This window comes from Gymnoscopelus microlampas (assembly GCF_963454915.1).
Source record: "Gymnoscopelus microlampas genome assembly, chromosome: 23".
Taxonomy (NCBI): Eukaryota; Metazoa; Chordata; class Actinopteri; order Myctophiformes; family Myctophidae; genus Gymnoscopelus; species Gymnoscopelus microlampas.
In genome coordinates, this window is record NC_139960.1 from 18764798 (window position 1) to 18792545 (window position 27748).

Below are 27748 nucleotides of genomic sequence, written 5' to 3' on the forward strand. Positions count from 1 at the left end.
TTGGTTACCTATATCTCTGATCTCCCGTTGCCAATGAAGATCACTTGCACTGGCTGGGCACAGACGGCATTCGGGCGCCGGGGTTTTTTATATCCTTAAAACGAGGTTCCACATAACTCCGGAAAGACGTAGCATATTGTAGGCAACCAGAGTTGGGAGACTTCATTCTCATGTCATAAAAATAATCCAGCGCAGCAGTCCCCAAAGTCCTCTCGCATGTATGCGCTCATCTTAAGTCATTGAGTGCCATTGACGTGTTTCACGTGTTTCACCGCAATGGCGCAACGTGTTTTTGTTTTTTTTAATGTTCAGAACCCAAGATATCATTATCTGAAGATTTGCTACACTTCTTGTTTAACTTATTACTGAAAAAGGCTGTATCTCGGCTCCTAAGCACTTTGTTTTACTATGAATTTTTGGCCCAGACATGTTATTTTCAACATCAGACAATTAATGTCAACAAGGTCGCGATGACCTCGTTGACATTTGTGAAACCACACAGTGCAACCCTCAGTGATTAGCACCCATCAGGGGATCGATTATACTGGAGATAAAAATTCTGTGACTACTTGAAAAATCTCTGGCACTGGGACCACATAGCCAGAAATAATTCTGACACTCAATGAGTTAACACAGAGCCAGTAAAGCACTGTTTAAATGGCTGAATGATTAATGATCTAACTTGCAACATTGTAAATATGTTATATTGTCTTTAATTGCTTGTACACTTGGAAATATACTTTTGTATTAGTTTTAGAGCTATACATTCTGGGAGTGAATACATATGTTTAGATGCCTGTCAGATGGTCAGACAATGCTGCTTTGCATGTCTACGATTAGACAAAGCGGTGCAGCCAAACTAAGTCCTCAGCCCAGACGTGAGATTTGAGCGGGTCGTACACTCAAGTCAAAGTCACGATAGAATGATAAATGCCGACAATTGCGGCGATCTCGCCGTACGCCCATTATTTGGTCTGCGCAACTTTGATAAACGAGGGCCAAACGCTCTTTCCCTTTTCCAGCATTCTCAAGTCCAGACGGCAATCATAATACCAGACAACCATGGGCACAACTAGAGTGGTCGGCCCAGAAGTTGCTCATACATACCAGTGGGTGAAATATGGGTATCTTCAATCAGACCTCCCCCACAGGCAGGCAGGCATTTGTGTGTGTGCAGACGGCAGATAGTGTGGCGAAGCCTGGCATTTATCAGCATGGGTCTCCTCTTAGAACACAGGATGATTCTTTACTAGATGAGACACTGAGGGGCTCACCATAACCTGGGAAACACAGAAAAGAGGATGTTGTTGTTAACCCATTGAGACCTGGAACGCATTTGTGTCTTTTTTTTATTTGAGCTAAAATGCATTATTTTACACTTTGGCTATTCAAAAATAGCAGATAGATCTACAAGCTCATAGCGCTACGAGCTTGTAGATCTGCTATTTTTGAAATATTGTGAAAATATGTGCAAATCCTTGAATATCTATTGTTTTAAAGCGAACATTTGTAACTCAAATCTTTGCTTCTGGGGGTCCCTGGGAAAAAGTATTTTGAGATGGGGGTCGGCGGCCAAATACATATCATTTTGGGGGACCTTGATATGGAAAAATTTTAGCAACACTGATATAGAAACATACATTTTTTAGAAAACTGTTGGGATTTAGAAGACATTTTGCAGAATCGGCCTCAGGTCTTAAAACAACACAAAGATGACATACCGGGCTGCAATACTAATAATCTCACAATAGATTTTCAGTGACATGTATCTGCTGTCTACTGTTTAGTATGGATAGGATTGCGCTGTTCTTTTGCTCTGTATCATCTTGTCCTTGTGCTTTATCATACTTGTCCGTGTGTGCACTGACTGTTGTCCTTCTTGTACTTGTACAGTCAGCTGTAAAACACAGTTGTAAATCTCTGCACATTTCACATCAGGTGATTCAGAATCTGAGTTTGTGATTGTTTCATTTTAAGTGCAATCTGGCATGTTCTCAAACACTGTAAAATAGGGACTGGGGCCTCTAGTGTCGTTTTACAGTATAAATACATAGCAGAATATCGTCCACCAAAGGGGGTGGAGTTAACTGGTTTTGCTGAATCCAGGCTCCACCCCCTTTTGACCTCCAACCTCATTGTGAGCTTGGAGGTTCAGCTGTTCAGCTGTTCTTATCAATGATGAACAAAACCTCCTAGCTCCACTTTTCGTTTTGTTTTTCCTAAAAGTGAACATTTTGGAGTTAGCTGGTTTCTGCCCGACAGCAGAGGTATAGATTATGGTTTAGTACCGAGTTGACTCCTCCTGATATGCAGTATGTGCAACTTCACGCAGCACGTGGGAACCTCGGAATACTAATGATAACATTTGGATCCATAGAGGACCTTGCATAAGAACTCACTGAACGTTACTATGACAACATATCCAGATCACTTGTACACAGTAAACATACTAGGACCGATCTGACTGAGAAAGAGGCTTGCTGTGATTAGTCATGGGGTCGTGACCTTAGTGCCTGCCTGGCAAACAGGTATTTGAGAGATCAGTAGAGACAGGTCTGACTTAATCCTTACCCTCTGGCAGTCAATGCTTAAGTCCATATAGACTACAACGAACGTTGCTCTGAGTTTTATGAATGACAAAATGATAGGACACTGCTTCTTTGTCGAAACTTGCCCCGTGGCTTTACAACAAAAGCCTATTAAACTGGCTCGACAAAAAAAACGCTGATAACCCCGATGATTTATCCACACAAAACTGGAGTTTAAAAAACACAGACGATGTATTGTGGTGTGTTTTGGACAACAACAACTATGAACTGAAGTGCAGAAAACCCTGATTAAGATGTCTGTGCCTTCTCGGATGACGGCATTAAGTTTACACAATGGACATATTCTATAAGCATGCCATAGTAAACATTCCATTACAAAACAAGCTCGCTGGGTAAGTGTCATCAAAGAAGTATTCCTGGTGGATCATTCTAGTTCTGTGTAAGGCTAGGTTCATACTTAGTTAATCTCACAACGGGTTGCAGTGCAACACGTTTAAAAACTGGAGTAAATCAGGCATAAGCTCCCCTTTCTTCTTACAACTTCTCTGTAGTGTCAAACTGCATTATGGTGAGGAGAAAACCAGGGTAAGAGTAAAAAAGAGTAATAACTGTTAGGGATGCACAATATTGTTTTTTTGAAACCGATACCGATAGATAACTTCCTGCTTCTCAAGACCAATACCGATAACCGATAATAAATACAAATATATGTACATAATATTTTAAAAAATCACACCCTGTGTGAAGGAAGCGGTGCCTTTGATGAGCCCCGTATTGATGTTGTCATCAATATTTGTTTATGGGACAGACACACATCCGGACAGACACACGGAGACCCGGACACACAGACAAAGTCAGATATAGAGCGGTTGGCACCGCTAAAAATCATAAATATATTTTTCAAATGTATATGAATCTGTAGTTTTAGCACACCTTATGGTAAGAAATACTAGTTGTGGGAAAAGGTGGATTTAACATAGCTTTGACCAATAACTGTCATCTCACAAATGGCCATAAAGTTCAACTCCTGTTCAAGGTAGGTTGTGCTACAGTATGTGGAAAACCGGGGGGGGGGGGGGGGGGGGGATAGTCACTGGATAATGCTCCCATTAACATTTATTGTTGTATAGAATACCACAAAAAAAAGTGATACTTTTGGGCGCAAAACTCAAAGAAACCTACAGACCTTTAAATACCTACTAGGCTAGGTCACATGACATGATGTCACCTGGTCCCGACAGGCTCCCTTGAATACATACAATGGATTGATAAATACATACTGACTGATATTAGATAGATCCATCATTTAAAACTTCACCCAAAGTGCAAAGTAATACTTGGCGTAAATTGAACATTAATGTCCTTAGAAAATACACTATAAGATTATGCATACCAGATATGTATGTACAAAGCTCCATAGTGCCCTTCAAAGACTAACAGTACACTTGTCTGTCAGGTCACAGACCTTGTACATTACCTAGAGCTTAATCAAAACAACTTGAATATCATGTGACTAGAGCATCAGGTATATGAACCATAAAATAGGTATGTCGCCATGCAATAACAAGATAAGGGAAAATATTACTAGGTTAGGCCATGTCACAAATGTAATTTCAGTGTTCCACGGCTGCTGACCATCATAAAAGTTGGGTTTATGTTACTCAGTGATGGCTGTTTGAAGCTGCATTAAAACCACAAGCAGCCGCTCTGAGCACACACAACATCCTAAACTTAGACAGCAATTGAATGAGATGTTGTCATCATCTCTTCCTCATTAGCAGCAGTGCACGAACAGGATTTCATGAACCTTACTCGTAACAGAGAGAGAACAGCATTTCATATTATGCTTAACTTAACAACTTTTTATTCATGGAAGCTTGTAAGGTAAATAATTTCACACGCCTGCTTTAAGTACAACATTAAACAACTAGTTGTAAACTTACAATGAGACAATGAACTTTAAGTTGAAGTTTTTCAACCCAAGTGGTTGCCACGGCAGCAAACTGAGACCAAGCATCCCAGTGTTGACTAAATCTAATCTGCTTGTTTCATTCAAAGTGTTTGACTGCGAAAACACGCCTCAGACTGTCCATGGAAGAAAACTGAAGGAGGAAATCCAAGTGCTTCCTCCTTTTTTTTTACCCATATAACGTCGCCCCTGCCCTGCACATGCAGTGGCGTCCATCTGGCATACATTTACAGTGTACACAAGTGCAATAATAACCCGTAGAATGGTCCCTGTGGACAGTGAACAGGAAAGCAAAAGCCTGACTTTACAACCAAAATAGAACTCACCAGAGGACGGCTCCACTGAACAGCCTACTGACCACATATAATAGGCGATGAAAAGAGGAACAATGACTGAAGGGTACACAAGTGGATGTTATGATCCAACAATGCTCTGTAATTTGGTCTACTTTCACAGGAGGTGAAATCAGGGGAAAAGGGAATAATATGCCATAGTTTTATGTTGTCAACTGTCCCTTTCACTTGCTGCATGTAAACAAAGAAAGTAATGGTAGTGTCAAATAAGACTTGAGTTTCTCACATTATCCTGTAGCACTAAATGATTTATTCCAAATGATCGGCCGCTCTTGCTAATTAAGAGCATTTTTCAAGTTCAGTTTTCATTTGAAGTTATGCATAAGTAAACTTTAGCTAGCATATTAGCTAGGCATCCACAGATGGGTTATAAAATGTTAAGTGCAATGAATAGCGGTGCGGAATTTAAAAAAATGTAATAGCATTCTTTGAGATGGTCTTTTCCTGTTGTTTTGTATACATTTGTTTGGTACGAGAGGGGGCTCGCGAGTCAACAACACTGTTCCATAACAATTGCAGACACACCATGTTTTTGCATAGTATTGTATATTATTGTTTGGCATTAAATGTTTCGATGAATTGAATACCCCAATGGAAACAAGCCATAGTGCTTTCTTGGGTTTAATCCTTTTGTATGGAATTGTACTTTGTGATTTTTGCAAACTGTTAATAAAGTATTAAATCAATCAATCAAACCACCGGTGTGTATAGCTGAAGAAATGTAAAGTGATCTGTCGTTGCCTTGGCGTGCAAATGCACATCAACTTACTGGCCTGTCTGTGGTGGGAGCTCGGCTCAGATTTCTGTTTACTTCAACTTCCAAGCGCTACCATGAAGTACAACATCAATCTACAACCGAACCATGCCGTGCATAATATCAATTCAATCACACGCACTCGCATAATTCTGACCAGAATCGCGTCCAAAGCAAGCCTTTCTTGCCTTTTCAAACGTCGGTATATAACTCACTCGACAGGCATAGTACAGTTTGTTTTCAGAAGTAACGATGTAGTTAGTTACTTTTGGCCTCAACAAACTTGTAATCCCTCCACTGAACCCGATTCATTAGTTAACAACACCAGCCTACCACTAACAACACATGAATCATCATGATCACTGGAGGTTAAGATAAGTTACCTAGACAGTGGTCTCAAAGTGGATTCAAGGAACGTGCTCTCTGGGTCTCTAAATGGTCCCTTACAGATCTGTAACTCTGACAGTATACAAATGGAACCAAATGGACCCGTCAGGGTCCATTTGGTTCCATTTGTCAGAGTTAATGAGAGACCTTGACATTTTGAAGTTTGAGAACCACTGATCCTAGAAACACTTCCACACCAAGTCCAACAAACACTGGCGTCTAGTTCCAGCTCATTTACAGACCTGCTAACTAAGTCAAAGGCTTTGTCTGTGTCTGTTGGCAAAGTTAGCCGATTAGCTCCCATTAAGTTTTATATAGTTTTTGCCTAATGGCCACTGAGCCACATCTCAGTGTAGCTGTAACTAACGTAAGTTCCTCCTTGCTCGCAACAAGAACTAGCTGACAGTTAGCATGTGAGCTAATCAGCTACTAGACTAGTTAACTAGCCAGTCATCCAACTAACTAACAAACTAACTCTCTCTCTCCAGCTAACAGTTAACTAAAGCCGCCGTTGAACTTTGATGATGCAGCAGCAGCTCGGCGAGGTTTGGTTTGGTTTTGGCTGCTGACCTGAACTACTACACAACTTACCTTTGATTCAAAGTGTTCCGTCGTCGGTCTGGGTCTCTTTATGGGGCTCAAACAAGCAGCAGCTAACTAGCTAACTTCCATTAGCTCACAACAAGCCCGAAGTGTGGTTTGTTTTGAAGACGTGCTAGAGCCAGTCTGCGACAGCACACAGCACAGTGCTAGCCGTTAGCTGAACTTAGCTAACGTTCTGGTCAAAGCAGTGTGGCTTTAAAACGTTACACAAGTCTACCAAACAAACGGTTCGATCGCATCAACGGCTGTGCCGTGGCTTCAATGGCGACGACTGTTAATTCCCCGAGGATATTTTACCCACTTATTTTAACGCGCGCACAAACAAATGAGTTCAAACACGAAGCTAAGTTTAGCATGGCAAAAGCAGGAAAAACTCAGTCATATTTTTCGAATCAAAATGGCGACCGCGTTGACGAGAACGCGCAGAATACCCGCTGAGCCCACGGGGACGCGCGTTGACTTCCAGACTGAACTGTGTGAGAGTGTCTGAGACTGAGAGCACAGCAGGAGTAAACTAATACTAATAATAATAATAATACTCACGCCGTTACTGAACTGTATTATGACAACTGAGCACAGTAAACTCTTTATTATGTTCATTACGGAACTGAGAGCACAGTTAACTCACACTGTAAATCAGTTCATTACTGAACTGAAACACAGTAACTCATAGTTCATTACTGAACTGAAACACAGTAAACTCATAGTTCATTACTGAACTGAAACACAGTAAACTCATAGTTCATTACTGAACTGAAACACAGTAAACTCATAGTTCATTACTGAACTGAAACACAGTAAACTCATAGTTCATTACTGAACTGAAACACAGTAGTTCATTACTGAACTGAAACACAGTAACTCATAGTTCATTACTGAACTGAAACACAGTAAACTCATAGTTCATTACTGAACTGAAACACAGTAAACTCATAGTTCATTACTGAACTGAAACACAGTAACTCATAGTTCATTACTGAACTGAAACACAGTAAACTCATAGTTCATAACTGAACTGAAACACAGTAAACTCATAGTTCATTACTGAACTGAGAGCACAGTAAACTCATAGTTCATTACTGAACTGAAACACAGTAAACTCATAGTTCATTACTGAACTGAAACACAGTAAACTCATAGTTCATTACTGAACTGAGAGCACAGTAAACTCGTAGTTCATTATCATTACTGAACTGAAAGCACAGTAAACTCATGACATAGTGTTACTGAACTGAGAGCTTACTCACCTAACCCTTGCTCATTATGCTGAGCCCCTCTGATCTCACTGAACCCAGTTTCGGGGGTCAATGGGGTCAAATTCGGTCTACTGCTATGCTGCCAGAATGTGGAATGCCCTACCAACAGTCATAAAAAGTGTGACTCCTTACCCTCCTTCAAAACCGCTCTAAAAGAGCACGGACAGGTGGCTGCAATTTGTAAACACACAGAGAATACATTTATTGTATTGTATTGTATTTGTGTTATCCTTTGCCTGTATGTCCTGTACTGTTAATAATCGTGTCAATAAAGTATTCAATCAATCAATCAATCAAACAAACATTTGCAGCATGTGTGCGGTACCCCCGATGGGTGGAAGTGAAATCATTTTTGCCTCTGCAAAAGGGTGAACAGGAAAGGTGACAACATGGTTCCTTGGGGAACCAGCACCTCTGACAAGCTGCCCTGCGGTCTGAGGCCTGAGGTACTGAAGTCAAGTTTGCTGTTGAGGAAGTCTGTTATGAAGGCAACCAGGCCATGGCCTGGCTGGATGGTGTTGAAGGAGCTGGAAAAGTCAAAGAACTTGACGGTGCTGCATGCGTGGCCACTCCAGTGTGGATAGGTTAGGTTCTATGGAGCATGTATGTCATGACATTAACGACGGCGTGATGGCTAGCACTGTACACACACACACACACACACACACACACACGTCACACACACACACACACACACACACACACACACACACAACACACACACACACACACACACACACACACACACACACACACACACACACACACACACACACACACACACACACACACACACACACACACACACACACACACACACACACACACACACATGAGTAAAATAAACAACTGTCTTTGAATTATATATAGGCTACATCTGAATATATTTTATACATAGAATTATTATCATTTATTTCTGTATTCTTTAATGTAAACTCTCCAATCACCGATCACCAATATTTTGTTAATTTATAAGTTCTGTTGGGATTTTGGGAAAATATTGCATACACAAAAAACATGATTTATGGTAAATAAGCCATTATTCAAATTAGATTTCACACATTATATAAATGAATCAAGTAAAATATGAATTATTAGTTAATGTCTCAAACCTGGATACATCCAGTGGTGTAAAGTAACTAAGTACATTTACTCTAGTACTGTACTTATACAATTTTGAGGTTAGTGACAAACTTGCCAGTGGCACTTTTTAGCTCAAGTAAAGTACAGTAAAGTACCCAAAAGAGAGATTTGATGTCTCCTCACTGTCCCCAGGACCCAAGCTAGTGAAAATAGAAAATCTACAAGCTCACAACTGAGCTTGTAGGTTGGCTATTTTTACTATTTCTTAAACATATGTTTTCTAATTTATGGAATTTCTTAGATTTCTTAGATTTCTTTCTTATGTATACATGACATGATTCTTGTGAAAAATCAAAAATCTAGCAATTTTGGGGGGAATGTTTTGAAATAATAATAATAAATAACAAAATGTGCGAAACAAAAAATAAATGGATACATTTTACTCTCGACCCATACACATGTGTCCGCGACCCACAAATGGGTCCAGAGCCAGTGTTTGGGAAACATCGCTTTAGACCTCTCCCATAGCTCCCCTTCCCACAATGCATCGCGTTCGTTCGTTGGATCATGGACCAAAATGGTAAGCAAAGGATTGTTAGCCGAACATCGTTAGCATAAAATAACACTTCTGTACGCAGTTCATGATTTATTATTACTTAATGCTCACCTATAACAACCCCACAGACTCAGACGTGCGACACGTATGATAAATAATATTCACATTGTTGCCGCAAATTTTATCAAACCACCGCAAACTGTTGGGAAGATGAGGTTAGCTAGCCTTATGCTAACACACCAGCTACGCTAGGAAGTTCAGCAGCGTTTATTCTGTATCCCAAAACCATAGAGTTATAGATCCATACCCTATCCAAAACACACTGTTGTTTTGCCCTCAGATCTGGTATCAAATGTAACAAACGATACAAAACAAATGTCTTATTGTACGTTATTATTATTTTTTAGAAAGTGATCATTTCCACTCTACGTTGCCTCTTGTATGTAGAGGCGCCAACGTTACTTAATTATCAGAGATAGCTTGTTATTGATGTAAAGCAGTGGATCTCAAACTTTTTCATGTCAAAGGACCCCCTAAATGATATACATTTGGCCACGGACCCCCATCTGAGAATATGTTGTGGCAGGGACCCCCCAGAAGCAAAGATTTGAGTTATATATATTCAAAGCTATGCACACATTTTCAAGATTTTTCAAAAATAGCAAATCTACAAGCGCATAGCTTATATATCTGCTATTTTTGAATAGCCAAAGCTAAGTGTATAAAATGATTGCGACGCTATGTTAACTAATATTGCTGGGGACCCCCTGGTTGAGAACCACTGATGTAAAGGACCTGACAAGTATAGCAATGTTAACTGCAATTGGTTCAACTGGATTTAGGAGACATTTTACTTGTAGCATATTATTGTGTAGAAATGTAACCAAGTCTTAAAGTTATTCTGCCCCGCCCTGGCAGTGCATTTCAGGTCAACTTGAACTTGAAGGGTCTGTCAGAATCACTGAGATCATAAGCTGTCAAAAGTAGTCAGTGATGGAAGAAGTACTCGCATGTTTTACAGAAGTAAAAGTATCAATACTGCAATGTAGATATACTCTGTTACAAGTAGAAGTCCCGTATTCATGTACTTGAGTAATAGTGCAAAAAGTATCTGGATCAAAATATACTTAAAGTACCAAAAGTAAAAGTACTCATTGTGCAGAATGTCCCATTTCACTATTTCAAAATGTATAAAAAACTCTTTTGATTGATTGGATACTTTATTTAGAAGTTTGCAGAAAAAAAGCACATGGAAGTACAGTTCAAATATCTGCTATTTTTAAATAGCCAAAGTGTAAAATAATGCTTTTTAGCTCGAATCAAAAAATGTCACAGATGCGTTCCAGGTCTTAATGTGTTAAAAAAAATATAAAGGTAGTCCACAGGGGTTGTAAAGCTAAAGCTGCCCATGATGCCGCCGACTAATGAATGTCTTTTGCAGACAATGATCTACAAGGAAGCGATGGGTCTGGGAGTTTGGGTGGCCCAGATGTCCGGAGACGGATCCCCATCAAACTCATATCTAAACAACCTCTGAGAACCAAACCTCCCACCCGACCCCAGAGATCCACGCGCGCAGGACCTAACTTTATTAAAGCCCCAGCTGGAGAAGAGGGTAGGTTGATTTGTACTACAATATTACGTTGTGAGCTTGTAGATCGGCTATTTTTGGTGCGCGACGCCACCTAAGTATAATAGCACCTTTTACTGGTGGCCAACGTTGCACTGATAGATGGTTTAAGGCAGGGGTCCTCAACGTTTTCAGGCCAAGGACCCCCTGGCTGAGAGAGAGATGAAGCAGGGACCCCCTCTATATTGTATAAAATTGTGTTTCAGATTAAACATATTTTTAAATTAGTCTGCTCTTTTTTCCCTCTACACCTATAGCCTCTTTGCCAAAAATACACGATCTACAAGAGCTTGTAGATGTGCTATTTTCGGCTAATGTTCCCCTCAGAAAAGGAATTCTAGGGTTCAAGTGGTTATTGTAAAAAAAAAAAAAATCCTATCACACAAAGATTTTGCGGACCCCCTATAGTAGCTCTGTGGACCCCCTAGGGGTCCCGGACCCCCCGTTGAAGACCCCTGGTTTAAGGTTTTGCTGGATTTGGATTTTTTGCTGGATTTGCTAAGGTTTGCTTGGTTTGCGATAAGTTATTATTCACAAAAGGAAAAGAGAGGCAAGTAGAGTGCTATGTGTTGGTCTATGTATAGGATGGTTACTTAAGTCTTATTTAGCCTCCCTGCTTAAATGAATATTGGTATGTTCTTGAATGATACAAAATGGATTCATCTAAGACCCACAACATTTGTAATGTGGAGTGTGTGCTTCGGGTCATGCATTTACTCGACATGGAGTTTCAGTGTTAACTCACCCACGTTTCTTTTCTGTGTTTTACAGAGAACTTTGTATTTAAGCAAGAGGAGAAATTTGACTGTGGCGCTAAGGCTGGTGATGTCTTTGGAAGTCAGAGGAGATTCCCCCAGCAATTGTTTTGGGACTATAAGGTGAATTCACTCCCCTCTTCTCATCTCTCAGTTTGTAGAATCCTGAAATAATGTGACTATATTGTGGACTTCGCATAACGCACATCGAGGTCTTGCAATACGTGGCCTAAATACCACTACGTTTAACTCTGTTTATAAGCAAACGGCAGTGATTTGCAAATTACATTCGGACAGTGATGTTATTTTAAGTCCACAAGATGGTCACATATTTTGGCAGGTCACCGATTTCACCGTAACGCTGCCATGCTAGAGGACGAAGTATTGGGATCTTGCTCAGGAGAGAGGAATCGGGGCAACTGACATATAACAAAATGAGACGCCCTTGCCTCAGAGCCGTCATTTTAAAGTGATGTTAATTAATTCATTGTTAATTAATGACTTGTGGAGCAGCTTGTCCATTGTTTTGTTATATCCTACCACTGTATTTTATAATTTGTCAGATGAGCATAAAATAGATCCTAAGACCAACAGTGAGGCAGTGATGGGGACTATACAAATGGGGGGAATTGACGATGACTAAAGTGGGGAGAAAATTCAAAAAAGTTGATCAAGTAGTTCCAGCACATCTAGGAAAATAATTCTGAGCTACTTGCAAATAGCTTTTATGACCAACCTGAGATAATGATGATCTAATGCTCTCTTTGGTGTATATGAGGAATTAATTTAAGAAGAACCTCAATGTTCAAGTACTCTGTAATTTTGTTCTTCCAACAGTTGAATTTGATCGGTGAAAAGGATGATGTACCAGCTCACTTCTGTGACAAATGTGGTCTTCCAATTCAGATATATGGACGTATGGTATGTACTGTATGTACTGCATCTTAAATACAAATTGAATTCCAGGAGGTTACTTTGACAAAGTGCCACGTCTAATATTGTCTGTCTTCTCCCAGATCCCATGTAAGCATGTCTTCTGCTATGAGTGCGCCTTGAATCATGAGAAAAAGGGAGACAAGATGTGTCCTGGGTAAGCTACATCGGTTGCACCTGTTTAATTTGAAGTAGTATAAGTGCTGTTAAAGTTTCAAAAAGAGCATAATGCTCTTGTGGAGAATGTGAGCTTGTAGATGGGCTATTCTTTATTACATTATAATAACAATAATAATAATTTAAAAAATGGCTTTACTCATTAAGACCTGGAACGCATCTGTGTCACTTTAGATTTCTTTGTCTTGAAAAATCTTTAAAGAATACTTTTTTTAGATAAAAAAAAAAACTGTTAGGATTTAGAAAATATTAGTTGTTAACATTTCCCCCTTTTGTGTTCAGTCTCACCATGTACAACTGCACCGATCCAGTGCAGCGCATTGAGCAGAGCCAGCGGGGCTCCCTCTACATGTGTAGCATCGTGCCAGGATGCAAGCGCACATATCTGTCCCAGAGAGACCTGCAGGCGCACGTCAACCACCGTCACCTGAGAGCGGCCAAGTCGTCCTCCGGGGGCCGTCCGGAGCCCGTCCACCTGCCCCCGGCCTCCGAGGTGCCCGACCGCTTCCGCGTGCCGCCGCCTCACCTGCCCAAGAACCACGTGCACCTCCCGGCCCCTCTCCCCCCGCACGGTCCCCCCCACGACCCCTACAGCCAGCCGCCGCCGCAGCAGGCCGCCCACGAGGCTCCGCCGCCGTCCTCCGCTCTCGGCCCGGAGACGTTCCGCATCTCCACGGTAACCACGCGCAAACACAGTAACCTTATAACCGTGCCCATCCAGGATGACTCTTCTTCTTCCGCTCCCGGCCGCGAGCCCCTCCCCCCCGGCCCGGGCCCGGCTCAGCCGCCTCACCACCACCCCGGGGAATACCCCGGTCAGCCGCCCGTAGTGTCCCACTCTCACCACATGATGGCGCCCCCACAGCAGCACTACGGCCCCCCGCCGCCACCGCCGCCCCCCATCAACCACCCCATGCAGCACCCTCCGCAGGGCTCTGGGACGCCCCACATGGTGTACAACCAGGCCCCTCCGCCGCCCATGTCCTCCGCTCCGCCTCCGAACACCCCTCCGCCGGGGCACATCATGGGCCAGATGCCCCCCTATATGAACCACCCGCCCCCGGGACCGCCACCGCAGCACAGCGGCCCCCCGGTCAACGCCCCCCCACCTCATCACTACAACCCTAACTCAATGCAGCAATTCTCCGAGGACCAGGGTACCCTCAGTCCCCCTTTCAGCCAGCCCGGAGGGCTCAGTCCCGGGATGTGGCCCGCCCCGAGAGGGCCCCCTCCTCCGCGGATGCAGGGCCCCCCGCCCCAGGGCCAAATGCCTGGCCCCCATCACCCTGATCAGTCCCGTTACAGGCCATATTACCAGTAAACTTCCAGTGGAATCCATTGGGCAATTTGTCTGTGTCACCCAATCCCATACAGTACCACTCGTCTGAATAATGTGATAGTAAACCTCAGGGTTGCAGGACATAGACGCGTCATTTTGATAAGTTAGTCAAATGTGTATGTGGTGCACATTCCAGTCACTTGTACTGAACTTCATTGATGATGAGTTATGCTATAGACTTGCAGATGAGCAGAATTGTCCTTTTTTAATAGCTTATGTTCAGTATGTCTATATATGTCACCCAGATTTCACGCATATGTACATTAAGACGTTAAGTTTGGCTCAATAAATTTTTAAAGATTCCCATCTCATCTGTGTTTGATATGACTCGAGGGTCGCTATGATAATTTAGTTTTCAGCGGTCGTTGGGTTTCGGGATTCTCTTGCAACACTGACATCTTGATCTGTGCAGAAGGAAAACGCTTTCATCTCGTAGAAATATAAGTTTAACAAAGTGTGGCATTTGTGTTGAGCACAAACCACCAAATGTCATTGAAAGATAATTTAAAAGTATAAAAACTCCAACTAACCAATGCTTCCTTGGAGAAGAACGATTGCAGTGCCTTAGAGGTGAAACTGCAAGAATTGCAGCTAGACCATCCAACTACACTGAAATCCAATTAAACATTTAGTGTTTAGCAGCAATTAGATTTGCTTCTTGATTCTTATGTTGCTTAATACATTAAGCAACGACTATTTCATTAAAGGTGTTCCATGGCTACTTTTGGAGTTTTAATACTTTTCATTACACTTATTTTTGTGCATTGTCAAAGAAATTAACTTGTGATAAAGTTTGTATTCCCACAGGATCTGCCCACATAATACACAATCTTCTTATGTTATAACATGCATTGTTTTTCAGTCATATTAAAGGTCAGAGTCAAAGATGACACATTGACCCACATTATGTGGAGCAAATCTTTTTTTTTTTTTTACTTTATTTCAGAAAGTTGAAAATGAATGTTTGTTTTGTTTAAAAAAATGTTTTGTAAAATAATTCAACATTTCTGTAAAATTGTACAAAAGGGCATAGTGGTAGTACAAAGACCAGATTAAATATTACCATGATGGCATGATGACCCATGATTGTATATATATTTTAATATACTTTGTGTTTGCAACAATGCTTGCATCTGATTCCTTTCCGGAAGACAGTTCCCCTCTACAGTTTGGTATCTGACAACTGCAAAAAGGAACAAACCATTTGTGTAATGGTTGGAGTGGTGTAAAAACAAGAACCATAGTTTGTCACACTCACAGGCATACAATTATTTCTCTATTCAGCAAGTAGCCTCCCATACAGTACCCATATACCCAGCTCGGACATGCAGCATTAAGATGTATGTACACAAATGGTCTTTTAGGCATCACAGTACAATATTTTGATTTATCCCCAATTCACATTACTCATAAATTACAAATCTGCATTGGAAATCAAATCAGATTATTTTTTCTCCATGGCACTCGTATGCTAAAACTACTGGCATCCAATCTACATTTAATTGTTGACGTTTTGAGTGCCATATTTACTTGCCTATCTATGAGCTAACAATACATTGCAATGTGATGCGCTGTGAGCTTGTAGATCTATTTTTAAGAAGACATGCCCAAAATAGGTAAAAGTAAATGTTGATTTGATTTAGATATCCTAGCTACCATGCCCATTTTCTATCCTTACCACTTGAGCATTTGGGTGTTTTTCTAACGCGTTTAACACAGCATCGTGAAGAGTTGGGAAGAACAAGGAGCTCTGGATCTCATCATCAAAGAACATGCAGCTGTGTAGCTTCTCCCAGATGCGCTCTAGCAACACATGGGATAGGTTGTAGCTGAGCAGTTAGAAATGACAAATGTAACCAGTTTTGACTGCAGTGTTGGTAACCATTTTGGAATTCAAAGAGCACTCACCATCACAGGAGACTATGTAAACGTCCACATCAACACGGATGAACTCTTTCAGGGTCTAGGAGGGAAAAACATGGTTTTGAAGTATGAAGCTGAGATCAGCATCTTGTTTTCAAGTTAATGCCTGTCCCTTCCCTGTTAACTATGAGAATCAAAAGTGTGCAAGTGATGAGAGCAACCAATTCATTCCAATTGTCCCTTTTGAGTAATAAGACTTAATTATACGCACAACTGTGTCGCTCAATGCATGGAAATAACACATTTTCATCAGTAATATGTTGTCATTTGATGCTATATTTGTGAGATGAAGTATAAATTAGGCTTAAAAGTTAAAAGCATAGATAATAAACCTAACCGTTTTAAGTCCCTTAATAGCAGAGATGTCCAGAAAAGAGACAGCAGCAAAGTCCAGGATCAGACTGTGAAGGTCCACTCTGGGGACACAGATGTTGGCAGGGAGCTCTGAGTTCCAGTTGATCTGGACAGGAAGATCTTTATGGGCAGCTGGCATGTCCAAGTCCTTCATGTCACGCTCGTCCTCAAATTCAAGTTATTTGGTTAAACAGATTAAAATAAAAAACTGAATGCAAACAGAATGCAATATATGAACATAATCTTTGGTGCTCCATTTTTTGGGGAGAATATTTGTGAGTAGTTTATTGATTGAAAAACTGTCCTGAGGACTGTGGTGGTCACTACATTTATATGTAATGCATGCAAGCAGCACACATTAGTACCATTGTGTGTTCTCACCTCTGTAATGTGTAACTGCTTCTTCTCCAGGAGCTTCCCGATTTTCCTGAGCGCCTTGTTTCTCTTCCTTAGAACTCTCAGAGGATTAAACCCCACCTGAAACACTGTACATCTGACATTGCCATACAAAGTATGCCATTCCTACATATCTGCTGTGAAAGAATAATAAACTGAAGGCAGAGGCATGCTTTATGAAGTGGTAATACATACAGCTTCTGCAAGCTTGTCCCTGAAGAACTCAATGTTGGCAAAGAAGAGAGGTGAAGGTATCCTGAAGATCTTGACTCCTCTTGGTTCATATATCTGAGAATGGAACAGGCGAATGTTACGTAGGAGCACATAATAATAATAATAACAATGTGTATTATCATTTGGAGTCATTAGCTGCTTTTCTGATAGAAAGGACTTTAACCAGTGTGCTGCTGTTCAACCACCAGGTGTCACTAGTGCCCACATTTAGCAATTTTTTGTTTTATGCAGTGGGTGGCAGGGTCATGTAGTGGGTGTCTCCATAACAAAAATGTCACAGCTTCAATTCTCACAGCAGCTAATATTTATTTATTAGAAATGCAATGTTCTCCATGAACAGCCACGTGTCCCTGATCACTGAACCTATCTACGTTGCTTTGAGCATAAACTAAATGCATGAAATGGTAAGGCTGTGCTGTCATCATCTGTTTTCGCCCCTGTCTGTCCGTGTGTCTGTGTGAGTATTTTTTTTTGTGCAAAACAAATTATAATTTCTGCTCTAAAACAAAAGTGTCTACTTTGATGTGTTAATTTAATCATTATAAACAAACATTTTGTTCATAAATAGTTTTGATATAGTTACAGTAAGAACAGACTATAGAGGGCCTGGGAGGGATGGCAAAATGAACAGGCTAGATTCAGTTACACGTCCGTCAACAGATGCATCTATGAACCTGGAAGTTGGCAATAAACCAAAATGTCAAATCCCATAAATAATGTATCCTTTAAAATGCACAAACTTACACACAAGTAATCCTTCCGATCCCTGTAGAGGTCAGTCCCAGTGATGTTAGCCAGGACGGAGCACCGGGGGCTAGAGAAATATAAATGGATGACTGTCATTATCCCACATCATTGGTCTTCTTTCTTTAAAATGAAGACAACTAATTGAATTTGTTTAATGGGTATGCATTTGTAACATAATAGAATGGTCTAATAACATTGTTAGAGACCCTCCCCAAAGCAACCCAGGCATGTATCCTGGCCTGTCCTGTTAAAACAACTGTCCTGTTGCTCTGGGTAGGAATATATCAAACTATAAATGTAGTAAATGGAATGTGAATCATTATTACAACTGAGTCCTAAAGACAACGGTGAGCAGCTCCACGCCGAGGCCCACAGCCAGCCCCAGGTCCAGCCCCAGCAAGGTAGAGGCCACACAGGTCACCAACCATACCACCTGTGCAGAAAAGAGAGGAATGGAAGAATGGCTGAGTGCAGTGACATCCAGTGTGGGCTGGCTCACATCACACACTAATAAGGATGACTTTTATAGGACACTTTGGGTGTCATTACATTGTCTATTCAATTTCATTTTAGATTTAGCATTTGTTTTCATTTTCTCCAAACTCATTCTCAAACTCACCTTAATAACTGAGCTAGTGTTGGCTAAATGTCATTGCGTAGTTAATAACATAATCTTAAAAATAAGTGGAGGATTTTCAACGGACCCCCAGACTCCACCCAGAGGTGGTGGTGGAGTCCCTTACCGTTACCTGCAATACCCGAGCGCCCAGGGATTGAAATTTGAAAAAACAAAATTGCCCGAAAACAATTGAGGTCTGTGAGTGAGTGCCAATATGGAACACAGTAATATGATGTCTTACACAGTCCGGTTTGTCCCTCCTCCAGAGGTACGGGACTTCTCTGACCTGCAGCAGCATTCCCTTCAGGTTGACAATGACCAAGGCACCCAACACTGACTACAATGACACGGCAGTTAATTAATGTACAGTACAAATAAAAGGGAGTTAAATAATAGACATGGGATTACAACAACAGGCCCACAGCTATGTGTGTCTCACCCTGGGAAGTGGCTCAAGCAGAAACCCAAGAGCCACGGTTACAATCATTGCCATCAGTGCTGAGATCAGCCCTGCAACCTGTAGTTGTAAAAAAGTGATCAGGATTTTCACACATTGCCATAAAATTATACGACGTGCAGAACAGTAGACCTACTGTATATGACATAAAATGCATTGTAAAATGAAACTATCAGAGGATAAATCTCTTTTGGAGTGATGAAATTCTAGTAGTATATTGACCAATAAAAGTAGGATTGTATTTACACACCTGTGTTTTTCCTCCTGAGCTCTCCTGTACAGCTGTTCTAGAGAGAGCCGTGCTGGCAGCAAACGACCTGAAGGTGGCGCCGAAGATGTTGCTAACCCCGAATGCAATTAACTCCTGTGATGGAGAAATGAAACATATTTCATACTTTCATAACTTCTTAAAACATGATTATAACTTAATAAGGAATATAAATGACCATAATCATGAAGGGCAATAGGCATTGGGCAAAGTGGTGTCATTCACAGCATGCAGTCAAACTGAGAAAAGGGTAATAAAAGACATATTTTATACTTTCAATTGTGATGGGTTGTGAGCTTGTACATTTCTTCCTTTTTTTGAAAATTATTGAAAATCTTCACCTAAATATTCAACAATGACCTGTCCAAAATAGAGACATCAGCTTGAAAGTGGTTAAACGTCACTCACCTGGTTCCCATCAATGGTGTAATCATTTCTGATGGCGTAGACCTTGGCTACAGAGAAGGCCACAGCAAAACCCACAATGGCAATTGCGAACGTCTCGACTGCGCTCTCCTGGAAGACTTCCATGCTTGGTGCTATGGGAGACTCATACCTGAAACAGAGGTTTATTGGTTCTGTTAAAGCACTGTTCCACAAACACTGGGTCGGGACCCATTAGCTCCCTAATTACTATTATTTCAAAAGATTTTCAAAAAGTAAAACATGACTGATTTTCAGAAATTAAAGATAATTTTCAAACAGTTTTCAAGAAAATTTCATGTAGGCCTATTAAAAAAAATAAAGAAAAGACATTCTTTTAATTAAAGAACATCAACTTAAGAAGTAGTGAAAATAGCAGATCTACGCATCGCGACACGTTGAGATCTTGTATATCTGCTAGTTTCACTAGTTTGGGTCCCGGAGGAGACCAAACTTCTCTTTTGGGCCGAGGGCTAAAAAGTTTGGGAACCACTGAGTTAAAGCATCCCCTATGCAAGGGATAATGCATGGGGAGGTAGTCATTATTGAAATTTAAAGCCCGACAGGGCGATTAACCACCGAGGCGCAGCCGAGGTGGTTAATCGCCCTGAAGGGCTTTAAATTTCAATAATGACTACCTCCCCATGCATTATCCCGCTTATTACACGGCTACTTAATAAATACATAAATACATTTACCCAAACGTAACAACAAAACAAAGTATTTCCTTGCTTACGGCAATGAAAGTATTCCATAAGTATTGGGCTGGGCGGACAAGTTCGCCTCGCAAAAACAAATGACGAAATGGAAAAAAACTCGCCCCAAAACACACTCGCCCCCCATTCTATTTACTGCCGATTTGCCTGTAATACCGCCGGATTTGCCCCGGGGCGACTATGTTTTGGGGCGAGCGTTTTGGTATTCCCCCGTTGTTGCGCCACGATAAACAAGGAAGTGTAGTGGATCAAATAGAATGACTTTTCGGTTATTGCATCGTCTATTTCTCACTTCAAATGTTTTCAAAAACATTCTTGAGAGCAACGTTTAGTTGTAAATGACATTGGTTGTTTGTTTACATGGCTGTCATGTTGGATAAAGCATAAAATCAAGCAGCACAGGTTGATATGAGCAGGTGTTCTGAGTCTCTGATTACACAGCGGTCCGTTATTGAGCTCAGCGGTCATTATCCAGAAATAATGACCGATGACTGACCAATCAGAATCGAGCATTCAACCAAGCCGTGTAATAAAGTTGGTTATTACACGGCTTGGTTGAATGCTCGATTCTGATTGGTCAGTCATCGGTCATTATTTCTGGATAATGACCGATGATAATGACCGCTGAGACCGACGAGGAAACTGTGTAATCAGAGACTCAGAACACCTGCTCATATCAACCTGCGCTGCTTGATTTTATGCTTTATCCAACATTGACAGCCATGTAAACAAACAACCAATGTCATTTACAACTAAACGTTGCTCTCAAGAATGTTTTTGAAAACATTTGAAGTGAGAAATAGACGATGCAATAACCGAAAAGTCATTCTATTTGATCCACTGCACTTCCTTGTTTATCGTGGCACAACAACGGGGGAATACCGTTGTTGCCCCAAAACATAGTCGCCCCGGGGCAAATCCGGCGGTATTACAGGCAAATCGGCAGTAAATAGAATGGGGGGCGAGTGTGTTTTGGGGCGAGTTTTTTTCCATTTCGTCATTTGTTTTTGCGAGGCGAACTTGTCCGCCCAGCCCAATACTTATGGAATACTTTCATTGCCGTAAGCAAGGAAATACTTCGTTTTGTTGTTACTTTTGGGTAAATGTATTTACATTAACCACGATTAACCACCTCGGCTTCGCCTCGGTGGTTAATCGCCCTGTCGGGCTTTAAATTTCAATAATGACTACCTCCCCATGCATTATCCCTTGCTTAAACTTCAGTTCATACCATAACAATCAATTCATCATAATAGATGAGTCACTGTTGCTATAAATGTTTGAATCAATAGACTGAAAGTTATCTATGAGGAGGAATCATTTATGCTTACCCACTAACCATTTTACCAACGACAACAACTTCAAATCTCTCCTCAAAGTTGAAGCCATAAGACACCCCGCAAGCTATAACAGTCTGTGTGAATGGAAAAGTACTCCAATCAATCAATCAATCAATCAATCAATCAATCAATCAATCAAAACATCTATCAATCAATTAAATAATAAACAGCTTTGGTAAATGATATATATGTAGGAGTGGCAAAAACATATTTGGTCAATGTTAAGAGATTGTACCCATTGTTGTCCATTATAATATAGCCTACAGTAATTATAACCATACGTTAATAATTATACAGTAACAAGATTCCCTCACCGTGATGACCTCTATGGGGATGGGAATAGGCAGCTTGGCTTTGTATCTGTCGTTTATCTCCTTCGCGATGAACACCACCACCATGATGACGATAGAGGTCACCAGGTCACAGATGTTGGTGGAGGTGATTTTGCCGAAGATTATCTCCAGTGTCTGAGAAGAGGAGAAAGGAACCATAAGTATCATCAATAATAAAACACCACTTTGGAGAGCAAAACTGAATTGGAGTAGGACGTATTCATATTGAAATAGTTACACCCGGGTTGCCAAATTGGCCCTTTCATGATATGTAATACAGTACTTTTCAGAGTACTCGAGTTTTCAACACAAGTAATCTTCTACTTGAGTAATATTTATGTCAAGCAAAGGTACTTTTAGAAGAAATTCTAGCAGTCTACTCTTCCCACTCCTGCGGTTACATGCACTGACACCCTGAACAAGGTATATTGCTGTAACATGCCACATTATATGAATAAATAAGGTCTTCTTCAAATGGAGAGACGTGTGCAACCTTCACTCATTTGATCCGTCAGAGACAGACTTACATATATGATGGAAAGAGGTCCAGTGATACCAGGCACCTCCAGCCCCAACACGAACTTGAGCTGAGACACGATGATCTGGATGGCAGCGGCCGTGGTGAAGCCGGACACCAGAGTGTCTGACAGATACACAACCACGAAGCCCACCTGCAGGACGCCCATAGCCAGCTGATAGAGACACACATCACAAACACACTGTAAAACCTTGAACGTTCGTTTGTCTCAGTGTACTGACATTCCACACAACCGCAGTGTTAACACATTTAGACCTGGAACCCCATTACGTAACTATACCTTTCAAGCCGGGAACCCCTTTTGGGGTTCTTGTTGCTATGTACAGTATATAGCAACATAATTTAAAAAATATATATGTATCAGAAAACTTAGGTCAGGAGTTAGAAGGCGTTTTTTGACACTCGGCCTCAGGTCTAATGGGTTAAATTAACTCTGAGAGAGTACAAATGGACCCGAAAGGGTCCATTTGGTTGCATTTGTACTCTCTCAGATACAAATGGATAAATTAACACTGAGGATTTTGTTGTGCGATACTTTGAAAGTGAAAAGGAAGAGGATGATAAAATAGATGAATGGAATGGTGGAGACTGGAGAGACAGTTGTACCTGAATTATTCCCATGAGGAAGGTGATGGAGGAAGCCACAAGGACCCTCTGATGTTCCTTAGATAGGCCCTCAAAGCCTGTGATGTTGGCAGGCGGACCTACATCGGGAACCAGCCGCGTCACCACGGCCCCCAACATCAGACTTAACACCGGGAAAGAGCCTGGAAGAGGAGAGGGGAGCAGTGTGGTGTGGTGTGGATGGCCCAGCACAGAGTATAGGTGAGCTTCCCTCCATACAGGGCATATAAACCAAGCGGTGCGTTGCCAAGGTGAACCGGATTATCAAAAGACAAGAGGCAGGCGAGCCGCAATACCTCAGTATCAAATGCCGAATGAACAGACTTAAAGGGATTTGTTATATTTTTGGGGGAAAATGAAAAACATTAAATACAATTAAAAAAAAGAAAAGAAAAACGTTATTGAAAAAACAAGGCCCCTTGCGTATTAGGAGGGCAGGGTGAGTCACCAGAGCCAAGGACGGGTGTTTTTGATGAATCTAACATGTTAAAAATGGAGTTTGAAGTTATAATGGGTTTGTATAGGAAGGGGGCGGGTCTGATAAAATTAATATCAAATATCTAAATACTGAATCAAACAACTTAAAAACTGTCTGGGGGGCTCATAAAAGCCTGAGTAGACGTTAAAATGACCCAAAGTTTTTTTGAAAGTGAAATATTCCTTTACGGGACCGTTTCCACAGTCAGGCCGACAGGCTGCCGAAGAGGCACTGAGTCCTGCTACACGTCTGTATATATTGCCCCAAAACACCTGAACATAAAGTCTAATGAGAGCTTAAAGGGGATTTTGGACCACGGTTTTCTTACCTTTTCTAGCATGTTATGATATCCTAGGATGAATGGTACAATAGAAAAAAATCATAACTCCATCCCGGCCCCGGGTCCAGCACAGCTAAACACGCCAATAGGCCTTGCGCTAGGTCGCCTATATATTTTTTTTGGGTGAGATCGGAGTGACGGAACACTATGCAACGTGATTGTCAAAATCTAAGATTGTCAATCTAGCGCAAGGCCTATTGGCACACGTTTTTAGCTGTGGCGGACCTGGGATGGAGTTATGACATTTTTCTACTGTAGGCGTACCATTCATCCTAGGATATCATAACATCATAGAAAAGGTAAGAAAACAGTGGTCCAAAATTCCCCTTTAAGACCTCCACTATCTGTTCTCTTCTTTTGGATTGGCTTTGAACTTTTGAATGTAATCTGTTCTTTACTGGTTTTCCATGCACTATTTTGCACCCAAAGACGCACTGACCAGTCCACTCTGACTGTATGTATATGTTACCTTACGTTTGCGAAACATCCACACATATTGTATGTATATTCTAATGCATAATCGACCAAGGAACACTGTATATTTGACTTGCTGTATCTTATTCTATAAATATCGCTGCACCATTCTTGCCTTACATACTCTCATACCTTTTATGCATATTTCTTAACACTTTTAATTTATTTATTTAACAATGTTACAATGTCATGTGACGCTCGCACAAAATCATTTCATCCATTCCTTTATCTTGTGGTGTAAACTTGTGGTGTGACAATAAAGTTGAAACCTTGAACCTTGAGTCAGAAAAAACATTACTCCCTTTCACAGTAGATCTTATTGCACTTTGCCAAACACATCTACGTTTATGTGTGTTCTAGGAGATAACAGCCCCATTCAATGGGATGATATGGGATGAGTTCTAGGTATCGGGTGGTTTTACTGTACATTTTGACACTGACAGGTTGAGGAGCCTCATTAAACTCAATCATGTAGAGCAATGGTTGACTGAGGACACTTAGTCCTTTTTTTCAGTTTTTCTGTTGAAAATCTGGCAAGCGACATGGATGGTCATACAACAAAGTATAAATTAACTACTCTAAACCTGGCATGCCTATTTTGGTCATATAGGCAAAATGTTCTACATCTTATTTTGTTTCCAAAATAGCAAAAATAGCTATTTATAGCTAAAACGACGCGTTGTAAGTTTGTAGATTCGCTATTTTTGCAGCGTGACACCGTCATATGACAGGTATATATAGGGCATAAGTGGTCAAACTTTACTCATTTACATTACGCTGTCCAGATTTTCCCAGCTAATCCAAGGCTTCTGCTCATGAATGCTTTACTCTAATCATGTTTTTCATAGGAACATCCAGTATGCAGTGATATCAGCACCATTACCTACCCACGGATATGTGTCTTGAGGTACCAAGGAAAAAGTATGTGAGCATGGGGAAGAATGCTGTGTACAGCCCATAGCTAGGAGGTAGAGAAGCCAGGAGAGAAAAGGCAAGACCTGAAAGGGCATCAACACAGAGGGGTTAGGGCACAGCAAAGCCACAGAGAATAACATTTTTATGGGTCTTTATATACTTTACATGAGTTTATGTACACACACACACACACACACACACACACACACACACACACACACACACACACACACACACACACACACACACACACACACACACACACACACACACACACACACACACAGCCTAATCAATGTGTCAATGTGAATAATGTACGCATTGAATGTAGGATAGCACAGAAAGACGTTTCACCCGCAATCCATCTTAACTGTATTTTGTGGCAGTTACACTATGCTCTCATTGGATGCTTGGTTGTAAGGCCCATAATTAAGCAATAACACACAAGATGCTAATGCTGTTTAAATGGGTCCCGTTAAAGTGGGATGTTCTGTTACAAGTAGAAGTGTGAATGTGATTGGCTGACGCTGACCAATGGTCAGCCCTCAGCCGCCAGTAATTGTAAGAGTTTCCTGACTGAACTTGCTGTGTGCATGTCATGTGGGACACTCATGTCTTAATGAGGATTCTCATCAACTCTTAACCACATAAGCTCTAGTTCGTTCGGTTTTAGGACAAATTGTAAAAATAGCAGATGCGATGAATCGATGCAACACATTGTGAGCTTGTATTGTAACATATTTTTTTATTTATAATCCCATGCCATAACATATGTTTTTCTTTATAATCCCATGCCCAAAATGGAGGCACCAGGTTGAACGTGGTTAAGAGTTTGTCCAAGCTAGTTTTGTGAATATATGCAGAATAAATCAATAATGACGTGAAAACACACTTGCTGTAATCACAATTTGAAGCTCCAGGTCATCCATTACCTTGCATGATGGCCACCAGTCCTGTGCTGATCCCTGACACAACATCACCAGGCAACCATTCTTTTAGCTGATAGATTCTCATCCAGCCAATGAAAGGCAGAACGGTCAGCACTGCGTTCTTGACCCGCTTAGAATCACAGCTGTAAAACAGCCATGCAGGATGCATACAGTATGTGGCAAAACACAAAGACGGATTTATCATTAATATCATGTATCATTTATTCAAAGCCTAAAGGTCATTACACACCGGCGATTAAGCGAATATACGCAAAATTCGGACTCGGCCCGAACAAATAAAAGACGCTTTTTCGCTCCGCAAAACTGATGTGGAAGCTTGCATTGACTTTATAAGGTTTAAAAAAAAACGTATTATTCGCATGAAAAAATCGCCCCCGGTGTGTAAGGACCTTTATCCTTAAAATTTAAATTGGATTAAGGGAGGACCGGCCCGGCGGGCTGACCTCTGACCTAACACTCATGTCACCATGACTCAGCCATAACCAAGAAGTTCACAATGCAGCTATGCCCAAATATGGAATGTGTTGTCTAACCACAAAGTGTCATCATGGCAACAAATCAGTCAGATCCACATGGTCACAAAAGGGGGCATGCCCATATATGGGCATATACTGATGACATCAGGGATCTCCATATATGGGCATTAAATGGACAAGCATCTCCATATATGGGCATATCAGCATGCCTATATATGGGCAATACTGATGACATTAGAGATCTCCATATATGGGCAATGGGCATAAAAGGGACACTGTGTTCGACCCCCTAGTTGCACAGAAATCCATCTATACGGTAAAGGTTTTTCTTAAAGAGTAAATGAATGCGCAAAAAAGTTTACATTCTCCACTTCTCAGTTTAGACACACCTGTATGTATGGTCCTTTAATTTAACTGAGAGTGTAAAAATGTACCCAAAGGGACCAAGTGTAAAAAATGTATCATCAGATATGAATTATAATTACATATGATTTTTACACTGAGAGTTAACAGCATTTTACATGTTCTTATAAGGAAACCATGTTTGGACCACTTACGTCAAGTACTGTTTGACATGGTCCAACAGTGTTTTGCGTCTCCTATAGATTCTCTCATGATCCTCAGCAAAGCTGTCCTCTGAATAGAGAGGTCTAGCCACCAGGTATTGTCTCCTCAAGGTTGCCATCCTCACACCTTGAAGCTGGGTGTCCTTCCTCGACTAAGGAACCCTGAAGCTGCGCGTCCTTCCTCCTCAACACCAATGTAAAGCAAGTTGCGGTGGACAAAGCACCATAACAGGA

The 27748-nt window shown here is 41.2% G+C and overlaps 3 protein-coding genes across 4 annotated transcripts in view; 1 reads left to right on the forward strand and 2 right to left on the reverse strand.

Annotated features, from left to right (window-relative positions):
- Positions 1-7007, reverse strand: part of ppp6r2a (protein phosphatase 6, regulatory subunit 2a) — a 28182-nt gene extending 21175 nt beyond the window's left edge. Inside the window, exons 1-2 of the mRNA XM_084050334.1 lie at positions 6604-7007; positions 1108-1280 (exon numbers count right to left, since the gene is read on the reverse strand). The gene's annotated coding sequence lies outside the window, so the exon portion shown is untranslated. The remainder of the gene's footprint in view (positions 1-1107; positions 1281-6603) is intronic.
- A 2477-nt stretch (positions 7008-9484) lies between these two features.
- cbll1 (Cbl proto-oncogene-like 1, E3 ubiquitin protein ligase) lies at positions 9485-15425 on the forward strand (the record flags this gene model as incomplete). Of its 2 annotated transcripts, XM_084049848.1 has the most annotated exons (6): positions 9485-9534; positions 10952-11125; positions 11912-12018; positions 12733-12825; positions 12912-12985; positions 13288-15425. In XM_084049848.1, 6 exons carry the CDS (start codon positions 9522-9524, stop codon positions 14324-14326), a joined length of 1500 nt encoding a protein of 499 aa, XP_083905974.1. In that variant the 3' UTR covers positions 14327-15425. The 2 variants fall into 2 exon arrangements, with proteins under 2 accessions (XP_083905974.1, XP_083905975.1); XM_084049849.1 differs by lacking the exon at positions 9485-9534 and having other exon boundaries at positions 10939-11125; positions 12733-12816.
- Positions 15426-15506: 81 nt separating this feature from the next.
- Positions 15507-27633, reverse strand: slc26a3.1 (solute carrier family 26 member 3; the record flags this gene model as incomplete). Its single annotated transcript, XM_084050108.1, has 19 exons — positions 15507-15527; positions 16023-16147; positions 16253-16307; positions 16605-16787; positions 16979-17098; positions 17213-17305; positions 17996-18065; positions 18325-18431; positions 18859-18954; positions 19057-19134; positions 19325-19438; positions 19751-19898; positions 21813-21895; positions 22136-22288; positions 22681-22845; positions 23298-23458; positions 25495-25605; positions 26455-26594; positions 27506-27633. 19 exons carry the CDS (start codon positions 27631-27633, stop codon positions 15507-15509), a joined length of 2151 nt encoding a protein of 716 aa, XP_083906234.1.
- Between the last annotated feature and the right edge of the window lie 115 nt (positions 27634-27748).